The sequence below is a fragment of the Mugil cephalus genome, chromosome 5 (assembly GCF_022458985.1).
Source record: "Mugil cephalus isolate CIBA_MC_2020 chromosome 5, CIBA_Mcephalus_1.1, whole genome shotgun sequence".
NCBI lineage: Eukaryota > Metazoa > Chordata > Actinopteri > Mugiliformes > Mugilidae > Mugil > Mugil cephalus.
Genome location: NC_061774.1, coordinates 8,534,697 through 8,547,769, shown reverse-complemented (window position 1 = coordinate 8,547,769; position 13,073 = coordinate 8,534,697). Strand labels below are relative to the sequence as shown.

Sequence of the window (13,073 nt, the reverse complement as noted above, 5' to 3'; positions counted from 1 at the left end):
TTTTGTTTCTTGCTGCAAGAAATTAAAACAAAAAAATTTATTTAATTTCACTTCTGTTTATTCCATTGAACTTCACTCAAAATACTTGGAATACATGAAGAGTTTACATTTCAGCGTCACTCTCAAACCCTACTCTGTATTTTGAATTCATGCTAAACTGTTATGAAATCTTCATAACCCCTTCAAACATTCAGAGATGTAAGAGATTACTAATCAAAGCTGGTATGTATGAGAAGCAGCAGGCATGTAAAAAGCATTTCTTTCTTTCCTTTTTTGTTCTTGAAAAGTTTCCAGTAAGGCACTGAAAAGATTCACGGCTCACGGAAGCCTCGATTACATCACAGATTCTGCTGCCGCGTTGCTATCCACCCACCGATGCACTGAACCGTGAAACAGGATGCACTGACGTATTATGCAGATAAATGACTGAAAGCATATTCAGGTAAAACAACCTCAAGTCTGCCAATCTTTTAAAGAGAAAGTTCACCAAAAACTGACTGTTTTCTGTGTTGGTTTCTGTGTTACTTTGAGCTGCTACGTTTTTCAGAGTAACGGTCTTAGAGTCAGTTTTGGTGTAATTCCACTTTAAACAATGATCCCCTGCACAGCTGCAGTTTACACCTTCTTAGCGCAGTCAGGGCAGTAGATGTGATCTCCGCTGATGACGAAGCGCTTGTTGGCCAGTGACAGGGAGCACTTCTTGCAATTGAAGCAATATTCATGCCAGGACAATCCCTCGTAGTTCACCACATTGGTGCCATGGCCAAATCCTGCATAGAAACAGTTACATCTGTCAGTCAGCAGCAAACCAGGTGATTATTCTTTTAGATAACAGAAACACAACTCCAAGATTGGTTTTATATGATAAGGCTTAACCTAAAAATGGCATAGACATCCCTGCTATTCTGGTATTAACTGCTGTACACAAAATGTAAAATATAGAAGGTATGCACGTGACGTCACAGCTAGCGGAATCTCCATGGTTACGGCCACTGAGTGGGAAAAAGTAACAGTTGAACATGGAGATTAGCAGCATTAGTCTGAATCATAGGCTTTAATAGCGTCTAAATTGTAAAATTAAATTAAAAATTAAAAAAGCTGAGAAGCTGTTGTGCGATTGATTTGAAAAGCAGTCAGAGATGTATTTTTACAGATATCTCCAACTGCCAAAGAAATGGATCGCTGCATTACGAAGAACTGGAATCCAGGTACAGAAACCTGGTGTTGTGGTTCACATTTAGTGTCAGGTAATATTAATTTATGCTGTATTTTTTTGATTAAGTCATACCTTAAGTTATTTGTTAAGTTACATTCTGGAGGGCTGGCAGATAAGTTTGTGGATGTTGGCGTAGTTACAGCTGAGAATAACTATTTCAGTTCCAACAATAAAACAATAAACGGAATATTTGTAACCACTCCTCATCATCCTTTTAACGTACGCTACAGTATCATTTGGTCGACATTACTTCTCAGTAAAGCTATTAGCGTTAGCATCTTTTATTTGTGAGGCTAGTCCACTTTTCCAAACCCATACTAGTTCCTATGGATCACTGTGAGTCCAGTCATCCTTAATTTGGTCTGATAACCCACATTTTCCCGGGTCTCGCTGTATTTACTGATACGTATCACCACATTTCTGCCACTCAGGGGGGCGTGGCCCCAAGCACCAGTGACGTCAATACCCTCTATTACACTGGACATTTTGGGACTTTTGTCAACCAAGTATAAAATAACATGGTTCTTGTTACACAAGACGGGGATTTTCTTGAAGCAAACCTTTATCTAGACTCAGTAACTGTTAATTCTACCCCACGTTGTATTCTTGCTTAAGGATTTTTCATATTTTTGCATATTCAGCAGTCCTGCTGTAGGCTGCCTAGAAACTGTTAAGATTATGCTGGCAGTTAACAGAAAACAATTCATCATTCAATATCTGAATGAATGTCATTTTAACAATGTAAAACTAAATTACTGGATATAGCGCAGTTCTTTAAATTAAAGCTTTAAATTAAAGTATTGCCAGAATATCTGCTTTTTCTACTGTCTCAATGTATATGATATACGTCCAACTCTTCCTCCAAATGCAACATTGCAGTGTATGTCCACTGACTCTCTTGAAAATCCTGCCTTTTCCTTTTCTACTGTCAGCCTGTCTCAGTCTGTTATAACTGTGCTGAATAGGCCAGTTCAACCCTTCAAGTCAATCCCAGTGCAAAACAAAAACGTGTGTTGGCGCTGCCCTGACCTGTGATCGGGTTCTTGCAGCCGTGGCACTTCTTGGCCACGTCGGTCTTGTAGCAGTCCACGCAGTAGACGTTGTTCTCATGGGAAGTGAATCGAGCTCCCGCCAGAGGCTTGTGGCAGGTGTTGCACACAAAGCACTCGGAGTGCCAGGGCTGGTCCTGGTAGCTGATCCCTCCGGAGCTGATGGGCTGAAAGAAGCACAGAGGCGGTGTGATCATCAAAGTCAGAGACAAATCAGTGCAAACAGGACTTAAGAGAACCCGAGTTCTTTCAAGGTGGCTGCCAAAAATCCTCACGAAAGACACGCGGTGACCCCGTCGTAGCTTGTACCTGCTTGCAGTGGAAGCACTTCTTGGCAAACTTCTTGTCATGGCACGGAGCGCAGTAGGTGTCATCTCCCTTGGTCAGGAAACTCCGTGTGCCGATTGGCTGCTTGCATTCAAAGCAGGTGAAGCATTCCTCGTGCCACACCTTGTTCTTGTACTCCACGTTCTGGGTTCCTAAAATTCAGAATAAACACAGCCTTTTGTATCCAACTGATTTTCATTTTAAAAAATGCTCCTTGGCACAGAATGATTTGCTTGTGCAGAACCATGCTATTTGCATTTTAAATGAAACACAAGAACACACGCAAACTGACCTGGCATGACCACCTTGTAGCAGCCCTGGCACCGGTTTCCATCCTCCCTGGAGCCACACTTGCCACACATTATCTTGCCATCATCCCGAGCGCTGAACGGCTCACCGGCCAGATTCTTGTAGCACTTGGCACAGCGGAAACAGTCCTCATGCCAGTAGCGGTTCTTATGGTGCAGCTCCTGCACAGAAAAAAAAAAAAAAGAATTAAAGTGAGGGGTGAGCAGAGGTGTCCTCATGCAGACCTCATTAAAGTGCCGTTTGTTAACTGATCATGTGGACTGAAGCTCAGGGCCGGGACACAGAACAGGCCCATGCGGCAAGCATTAAGGTGGAGATGAGGAGAACTGGCATGAGGTGAGCCATGAAGGAGTTAGAGGACGTAGACGGTGGAAATGTATTCTGAAGTATTAAAGCCCCATTAGTGGTAATGACACTTTCTCTCACATTTAACTGCCTGTGACTGAGCGGTGAGAGTATTTTGGGGGCAGAGACCCGTGTTAGATGGCAAACAGATCCCCAGCGAAAGCCTGAGAGTCCTATCTGTCTGTACTGGTTTGTGTTGACTCTATAGTGCAGATGTTAAAACTCAGTACTGCCACATATGCTGTTAAAGGGGGCGATCAGAAATCTACAAATTGTTTATCCATAAAATCTCCTTTTTAAAACCGCAGCTTCATGTATTATTAGTTAGGATAATAAATTATTCATGCAAATGTATTCCTCTGGAATCTGCTGAGAATGTGTAGAAAGAAACTGATAACAAATTTGTGTTCACTTTCACAGTTTCTTCTTATTGCACTTTCTGTATCTTCACCTTGGCGTCGGCACCAATGGGGCGCCTGCACTCGGCGCAGGTGTTGGCGCAGAGCTTATCGAAGCACTTGGTGCACACGTGCTTCTCATCCTTCTTCACGTACTTCTTCCCGTGCAGGTTGTCACGGCAGTAGTAGCAGTCGAAGCGGTCGGTCATGGTGGAGGACAGATAGCTCCTGGGACCTGTGGAAACGCCAGAGGAGAGAGGGTGTGAAAGAGCCTCTGTTCCCCATCACATGGCAGCGTGCTCCCTTTGAACACCAGATGGGGACAGTGTTGCCCTGTCTACCACATCTGAGACTCACTGAGAAGAAAACACATGAAAGCTGGAAGGACCGATTCAGCAACAATAAAGATATTCTAGTGGCTGGAAAAAAGGGAAAAAGTACAAAAGAAAAGAAGTAAATCAGAAGCTGAATATAGGCTATATTAGATCCCACATATAATGCCTGGAGTTTGGTGATCAGCACAATGATGCTCACGTCAGTTTCTATGTGACCTCTAGGGGGTCACAAAATATTTGGTTGATTAGACATTTTTATCTATATTTTATTTAATTTTCATCCACAAATTTAAATTTCTTTAAATACACATTAACATGAATCCAATCATTTTAGTAAAGGGATAAGGGATAGCTTCATATTGAATGCAAAATGATAATAATGTGTATTATAAATAGAACTAGGCCGAGTTTAATATAGAACACATCTAGTAGGTAGGGGGTCCCTACTTAATATCTCCGTCAGTGGCCTGAAAAATGATGAAGACCCCAGATCTTAACCTTAAAATAATAGGATTAAATGTGCAACGCTTGCACAGATTTATGTTTTGCTGTGATTTCCCATTAGGAAATGCTGTGATGCAGCTCTGAGAGCAACATACCAAACAGATGACGGAAGTGTGAGTGAGGTTTAAAAGCAGCCCACAGATGTCTGCTTGTTGTCTACATGCTTCCCAGCCTCCAGACTTTTTTATCAAGCTCTCCCTGGAAAGTTGAGCTCATATTTTTAGAATCTTTGGCTCATTCCCTTCACCCCCTAGCGTGCGTCTCTCTCTCCTGAGCCCTCTCCTTTGTCTGCTTTCTGGCCAGGTTGCTTTATGAGACAGCAGTGTAAACAATGTAAACGGACTTGACTTGCTTCTACATTCATCAGCTTTCCTGCATTCCCAACACAGGCGAAGTCCCTGGGGGGCGGTAGCCTCTGGAATATCTTGGTAGAGAGTGGACGCATTTAGCTTTATCTAGATCACATTAACACTTGGGACACCAGGGAGGTCAACTGAGGCGAACTTAAGATTGATTTATTCTGTCCAACAGACATCATTTTAATCCGGTCAGTTCTATAGGAGTAATCTCGGGAACAATTGGAGGAATGGCATTTTATCCTTGTAACCACAGGGACAAGGAAAATATTTATGAAAGGGGACTGTAGTTATTTAAGTGCTAAACAGCCACGTGAAAGAGATGAGCCTCCCGGAGCGTGGTATGTGCCCCCCGCGTGCGATGATGGAAAAATGGGAAACGGTTGGGAGTTGGGTGTTACCTAGGGATAAAGACCGGACTGAGCAATGACACGCCTCCTCCACCTTTACTCACACCTTTTTAGCGTTAAATGGCAGCGGAGCAGACAAAACCCGGCCAATCCAACACGGTCACTCGTGTCAAATCACACACACAGTAAGTATTAGAGACCTCAGACGGTCCAGAGAGCTATTTTAGACTTGGTATTTAAAATACCTTCCATAAGGTACCAAAGTGGAGTGATGACTCCTGGGGCTATGCGGCTATTGTGGCTCCAGTTGAACCATTCCCAGTACTTTAATCTTTTGTTGCAAACACCGTGACAGCTGCCCCCTGTCAAACAGGCGTGGTATGCATCGACACACAGCTGCAGAGGATGAGGAGTGTACCACTGTGGTCCCTTTAGGGAGGAGTCACTCTTTAGTGAGAAAGGTCACAGTGAGACCAGTTTGAGAGGTGAGTCAGAGGCTGGACGGAGCGGATCTCCCTTGAAAAAGGACGACCTTAACATACTGTAATCCTATCTGGATGTAAGAGCATTACAAGACACGTTCAGTGCAGGAGAGGCTGATCTTACACCTGTCAACTCGCACCAAGGAGCTAGAACTGAAACAGAGCTCCAAATGTTAGACGGATAATACTTTTATGATGATACAATTACAATGCACTTTAGTTTTTATGGTGGTAAACAAAAGCAGCATGGGACTCCCAGTCGCCAGAGAGGAAAGACACTCAGAAATGAAGGCTAATACAACAGCATTCAAGAGCCGTTCAATTGTGTTATATTACTCTAACAGACGTACCTATTATTTTGTTAACACACGTATATATGAACGAGGCTAGGATAAAAAGAAATTTGGTCTTGAAGAAGCTATTTAATGTGGATGTGGAATAAATATAGTTTCAGGTGGTTGTACCTAATAAAGTGGACAAAAATGAAGAACAGGCAGGTAGAGGCAAACACTACAGGGGTAGACATGAAGTCAAGAAAAACTTTGGTGACTTCTCGTTCATTGCTTCATTAGCGAAAAAATAAAAGTTTGTTTAGTTAATTAAGATGATGGCAGGATGAAAATGTAAAACTCACTTAGATTTGGGTTTTTATTACAAATAACTGTATATGGCAAGTAAAACATACTATGGTTTCCATTTTATCCGAATGAACAAGTAGCAATTTGCTGCTTGTTCAATATAAACCAGTATGGTGAAAAAAAAAAAAAATATTCAAAGGCTTAAAGATTATAGGTGTGAAGACGGCCCGGTGACGGATTCCACCATTTATTGTACGTAGTGAGGTTGTTTGAACAAATCGATATTATTTGATTTATTCAAATAATAATTCAAATTCGATTTATTTGATAAACTTTTTTAACAGATAAACTGAAAGATTAAGGGGACAGACAATGAACTTTGTCCTATTTCAAAAGCATGTCAATGTACATACATTTATAATATGTATTTATATTTAATAACAAATAAACATAAAAAACACAATAAAATACACATTCATACATTCAAGAGTTAATGAGCATCCAGTGCTATTTTACCTGAGTGTCTGTAGTAAGTCATCTTTGATTCTTTGATTCCAATCAGGCAGAGAAGGAGATAAAAGAAAACCAGTGCAAGGACAGTAGCATCCACACAGGGTCAAACCCAGAGGCAGTACACCTCTTTAAGTCGTGGAGGCCTGTATATACCCCTCTGTGACCCACACACACCCCCAATCCCACATTCAAATCCAACCTTCACCCCTCCACTCCTTTTTAGGGTATGGATTAGACAACCGACAGAGTATGATGCAGGGAGGATGGATTAGGTGATACGGATTGGATTCCACTGCTGGAACATCACAAGGTTAAAAGACAAAACAAAAATGCAAACACTGTCCGGAGGTTTTGAATGATGTCCACAAGGGATAACAGATACTCCCACTGCCCCAACGTAAAATGTTTCACTACACCGTTCAGAACATGTATGGGTGACATGTTGGATCACTGAATGTCGTGGCTCAAAGTGATGACTCACAGGAGAGGCAAGTTGATGTCGCTGACTGAGCTGAGGAGAGACAAAGTGTGGTAGAATCTTACATAAGTCGCTCTTCTCACAGCTTCCTGCCGGCGTGGTAACTGCGTGTAGATGCGGTTGTGGAACGACTCTAATTTTCCAGAAGATAAGTGCTGGAAAAGAGTGAGACAGCGCTGGAATTCTTGAACGCGAGTCAGTGTTCGATTCTTCTCGATTAATATTTCAAGAGAGAATATTTCTTTTTTAAATCCACAGGAAACGCCCACCGCATTCTTGATAGAAAAGCAGAACGCTGTCAGCAGGTCTCTCACTGAAAACAAACGCTCCAGTGGTAGAAAAACTCTTATTTCTTACATCACAAGGGGGAAATATGTAGGTGTAGATTTCTTCTTCGAGAGCATACAGCTAAATACTGACTTACCAGCTATATTCAGGACAAATGTATTGGCTTAATATAAGATGAATTAACCTGCAACTGTTGTTTTGGCCACTTTGGAAAAGGTTGCGAGTACAAGTCAGTGATGAATGTGATGGGCCGTTAACTGCCAGAAACTCTCCAAACTCAAAGTGGGTGAAAGGTTTTGGGGAGATGTAAGTCACCCATTGATGCCTAATTGCAGATGAGTATTGGATTATTACCAGACCATACTCCTGTCAAATGTCTTATAAAATCCTTAACTATCAATCAGTCACATTGAAGTGAAAAACTCGGATGAGTGGTGAAATGCAACTCAATCAAGCCCAATTGCCTCCTGAGAGACAAACCGGGCACTCAAGCTGCTAAACGCTCCACCATGCAGATAGCTAATTAGAAAGTTTTTAGAACTATTTTGCCTCCAAGCTGCACCCTAAAATGACATAGTGAAAGTGAAAACAGCGATTAAAGCTGCTTTAAATCCAGTTGAATAGAACTATTCCTGCAAAACGAATAATGATCAAAGGTGTCTCAAACACCATCATTATCATCTACTCTGCAGCAGCAGCATCGCAGATGGCACTTTATCGTGATTTGTTTGGGCTTTTAGAGTCAAACAAGCTCATACACAGAAGGGCCATAGTGAGTATGAGAGTAGACAGAGAATGGGAAATTCACTGATCTAAGTAAGGAGCTGTAATACTTTCCATTTAAAAGGAAATGACACAAAACAAATCAAAACAGTGGGCTAGTTTGTGTGTCTGTGTGTTTGTGCTCAGCTGTTTTTAAGGGCATCTGGTTGTAATTACAGATTTGATCTGGTCCATTACCACAGAACACAAGATTACGTTTGTCCCCTTTTATAATCTGTCACCAAATTACTCCGAGCCCACAAAGACTAATTAATGTGTAGGGAGGCGCCATGGCTCCCAGCCTCCTAAAGGCTCCAGAGCGGACGATCTGCTGAGTGTTCCTCTTCCTCTTCAGTTAATTTACAGACTTCACTTTGGATTCTTCTTCCTACAGATATTTTAATCTCTAACCAGACACTTTTACTCCCTCATACCTTCTCTCATCCTCTCATGTCCACCATTAACAGAATTTATTTTTTACCGAAAGAGGTGCGGTGGAAATTCTCTACAATAATATAGAGATGTAATATTATTATCTCTGTAACACTATAACATTATATCTATGTTATCTCTATAATAACGACTGAAGACAGGAACAATGATGATGTTAATGGTGAATAGAAAAATGATGATGGGGAGTAGTAGAGCCAGGTTTATTGATGCTGCATTCAAGTGCCATTCCATTTATCAGAAAAGGCACATTGTGGTGTCATGTTTCATGTAAACATCCAGTCATCCAGTGATGCATGATCACTTTTTATTTAGCACACGTTGCCAAACTATGTTGTAACAAACGCTGTTTTAAGTAAAGACTTAAATTGCTTTTAACTTACAGGACAAGGTTTGTTTACTGTTTGTCTTCCTGTTTAGATTTGTTTCATTATGAGATAACTAATATAAAGTACATCTGGTTTCGCACCATGTGCTGCATGTTAACAGTCTCATCTGCAGCAGTCATCTTAACCCTCCCCAGGGACCACTGTCATAATACACATTAAAACTGGAATGTAGTGCCTCTCCTCCCCACCTGCCGCCCGCAAAGCTCTACATTTTACTGAACATAAATACCTCCTGATCATCTGGAAGAACAAACAAAGCTATAAATATCATCTGGAATCCTGATTAAATATGTAGCTGGTGATGTGAGTGGTTTAACATTATTGTATTTGGGGAAAACTGAGCATAAAGGCTTTATGGTTGTGCTCGGAGGCAGACAGTAAATGCCCCATCACATAGGCTGCATGGACTCGGTTTATCATGAGATGCGATGCATATCATGAATTTTGAGGTGCAGGCTCTTGGGGACAAGCCCATCATGTCTCTAAACTGTAGATTTGGCAGCTCTGGAAAACAGCACACTTCCTGTTTTTCAGCGTGTACTTCCTGAATAAATGCGAGCACATCGCTCAGGCTGACTTTAATGAACAACCACCCTCATTCTCCTGTTGCCAACGGCAACAAAAGCCCAGTCCATGTGTCGGAGGGCTCGTTTTTCAATGTGACCCTTCGGCCTGGACATCATGTATCATAGTCATCTTCCAAATCTGGTTAGTGGGCAGACAGACTGAGCCACGCTCTCGCTGTCAGGGGAACGGTGACTCACCATGTACACAGAGAAAACACAGCGACAAGGCACACCGCTCATTCTTCCACACGGAGAGCCGTTGTTACAACACCGACACAAGGTCAGGGTGCGGCTGCGAGACCCAAACGCGCCGAGGTCAAACGTGTGCGGACAAAAGGCCACGAGGGGAGCTCTATCAACACAATAAACATGGCTCGGATCCAAGCGCTGGCAACACATGCACAGATAAAGCCTTTGCTGGAGGTCAGTGAGCACTTCAGCTCTCACTGGCCTCACATGACTCAAGCTCCTGAACATAGGAAAGTCAGCCCAGTTATACGGAGAAGAATAAATTCAGTTGTGAGGCTGATTTCAGTTTCTGTCACATGGGGTTATCCTCAAGGATAATGGGGTCAAACTTATACAGTTAACTGCTTTTATCCTCCCAACTCTGACCTGAAGACAGCATTTAATGTCCCCATAATCATTTTACCCCAAGTAACAGTGACCTCGTCCTTTTTGTATTCATTTCCTTTTCACTCTGCTGGATTTCACTGACAGCTTTACATAATTTAATATTCTAAAACATGTGATTAGCCTCTAACAGGAGTCCAAATTAGCTTCAGCTACAATAGCAAAGTGCTGACTGCACATTAATGCATCTGTAATGACACTCTGAGAGGGGCAATTTAACATAATGCATGGCTGTTACGCGCAGTGGAATAAATTTGCCTTGCTGGTATTTTTACAAAGGATCAGATTATGTCTCCCACCACCCAATGAATCCACCCTGCTTTCTTCAGAGAGCAGACCCTTCTCTCGGTCCCTCCCATGCTTCTTCACACCGGCTTTTTTCCCTCTGGCTCGTCCTCTTTTTATACACAAAGTAATTACGCACAATTCAGCTTGGATTTTTCTGTGCCCTAACAGCAGATAAGGACTGAGACAGAAATGCATCCACGCAGAGAAGATATTTCCTCCACTCAGCTCTCTCAACACAAACAAGCAGCATTGCCTATTTAGGAGTCTTTTGCTGGGATGACGAGAGCCCTGCTTCATGTGTCTCACCAACATGCACTCAAGCACCATCACCCCCTATCTCTTACTATCTAACCCTCTCTCTTCATCTATCAATCTCTGCTTAATTTTCAACAATGAAGAGATGATGAAGCTGTCTTCTTCACCAAAGCGTTTCTCTGCCTGAATAAAGTGCTGGCACAGACGGGTGCGTGGATGCCAGATGCCCCAGTGCTGACCTGATGGTTGAGCGTCCTCACAGGCACTCACATACAACAGCTTCATTGACGGGCGATTTAAATTACATACCATACAGCAGCCTTTATGAATGAAGGATCTATAACTGTCCTGTTGTAGTCTACACCACGTTTGTGCTGGTGTTACATAAAGCAGCATACACATTCCAAAAAGTGATTTATAAATAGCTGCAAAAGGCCCCGTGAAAAGTAAAAAAAATAAATAAAATAAAGTGGTCTTTTCAAAGTCAAAAGTGGGTTATTACTTAGTGACGTACAAAGTTTATGTGGGTTTTGGAAGGATGGTGAGGTCAGACTTTAGCCACAAGGAGATGCAGTGTGCCAGACAAACAGACATAATCTCCAGGTCTCTTTAATGACATCATGCATTTGGTTTGGCAGCTTTCCAAACCAAAGGGGAGTGGATGGGAATCTAGTCTATGTTTTAATGGTTTAAAGCCACCCAGGTCTCTTTGGCTTGGCAGGTCATTATCCAGACGAAAGCCTTAATATTAGGACACATATGTTAGATCGGGTGCAGTAGTCGCGTGGCTCTGCGCATGTGTGTTTGCGCACTACCCCATATCCAGGCACGAGAGTTTATATGAGGGAGGGCTGGTAGAGAAATAATATTGTAGAGAAAGAAATATTAGTCACAGTTTAATACCGTGAACTTGCCTCAAAATTTGCCAGTGTAAATAAAATAACACCAAACCTGATCATTTATACAACGTCTACCTCTTATATAAAGACGGTAATATTTGTATTTTTAGAACCATATAAAGAAAATGTTCCTCGGCAGTTATGATTAAGTCTTTTCTATCTTTCGTTTTTTTTTTTTTTTAAAGTGCATACCTCAAAACTGTTCTTTAGCAAATGCGCTTAGAGGTAAGGCGTTGTTTCTGTTAACATATCAATATTGTTAAAAATGTCTACTTTTTTTTTTTTCATGAACATCTGGGGCAGACGCACAGAGATGCTGGCTGCGTTGCCAAACAATCCATCACCTGTTGCGCGCACATCGTTGGCAAAATGTTCAGATTAGTTCAAAGAAACTGCGTAACTGGCCCAAATTATGCCGGATATCTCTTCCGGATAAAAACGAAGCTGCAATTACGCATTTTACATAACTCTTCTTAAATGGACCAAACGATATCCTGAGAAACTTCATCTGTCGCACTCGCTGTTTTGTATCACCTTAAGTCAAATAAACAGCTGTCTCTTAATCTGTGTCAAACATAGCTGTGGTTTGGACTCACCTCTGCACAGCGGACTGATGAGATGAGCGCTTTTCACTCTGCACCAACAGTGCGTCCGGTGGGTTTGGCCGTGAGGTAAGATCTGCGATAGGCGACGCTGCTTTAAAAGACAGAGGGAGTAGAAAAAAAACAAAAAACTACAGGACAAGAGCCAAACCTCTGTAAGAGCTCATAAACAATGACCTCAACCAGGAATTTACAAGATATCTTAGTGAAGTTCTCACTGGCTCTGCACTCGAGGCAGAGGAATTGAAAAGAAAGTAAATAAAGTCATAATTTTCCCGCATGAACGACCACTTTAACAGAATTTAAAAGTTTGTATTAGAGTTTGTGTCTGGAGGAATCCCTGGTCCCTCGCCCTGATAATGTGATTCCTTGCTGTTCACAAAAAAAAAAAAAAAAGACCAGACAAACTGTTAACTTAACACACTTTTGTCCCACTTCTGTTGGCCCCAGTTGGCCCCAGTCCTCTCCTTCTTTGGTAATGGATAGAGGAATAACATCAAGATGACTCATTCTTAACCCAAAGTTAAATACGTGCAGCCTGCGAGCCTAACCCTCACAGTTAATCCACTGCAGCTACAAACTGATGATTAAATGCTTCAGAGGTGCTCCTAGTATACTACACGTTGGCCCACGCCAGCTCTTAAAATCAACGGTGTCACTGAGACTTAACAGCTCTTTGCATCCACGCTGAAACTGCATCC

At 42.0% G+C, this 13,073-nt stretch overlaps 1 protein-coding gene across 2 annotated transcripts; it reads right to left on the bottom strand.

Annotated features, from left to right (window-relative positions):
* Nucleotides 1-40: 40 nt before the first annotated feature.
* Nucleotides 41-12,521, bottom strand: fhl1a (four and a half LIM domains 1a). Of its 2 annotated transcripts, none has more exons than XM_047584517.1 (6): nt 12,367-12,521; nt 3,698-3,879; nt 2,885-3,062; nt 2,575-2,744; nt 2,246-2,432; nt 41-770 (listed from the first exon to the last, which is right to left on the bottom strand). In XM_047584517.1, the coding sequence occupies exons 2-6, from the start codon at nt 3,851-3,853 to the stop codon at nt 616-618; spliced, it is 846 nt and encodes a 281-aa protein (XP_047440473.1). In that variant the 5' UTR covers nt 3,854-3,879; nt 12,367-12,521; the 3' UTR covers nt 41-615. The 2 variants fall into 2 exon arrangements, with proteins under 2 accessions (XP_047440473.1, XP_047440472.1); XM_047584516.1 differs by lacking the exon at nt 12,367-12,521 and adding an exon at nt 6,766-6,907.
* Between the last annotated feature and the right edge of the window lie 552 nt (nt 12,522-13,073).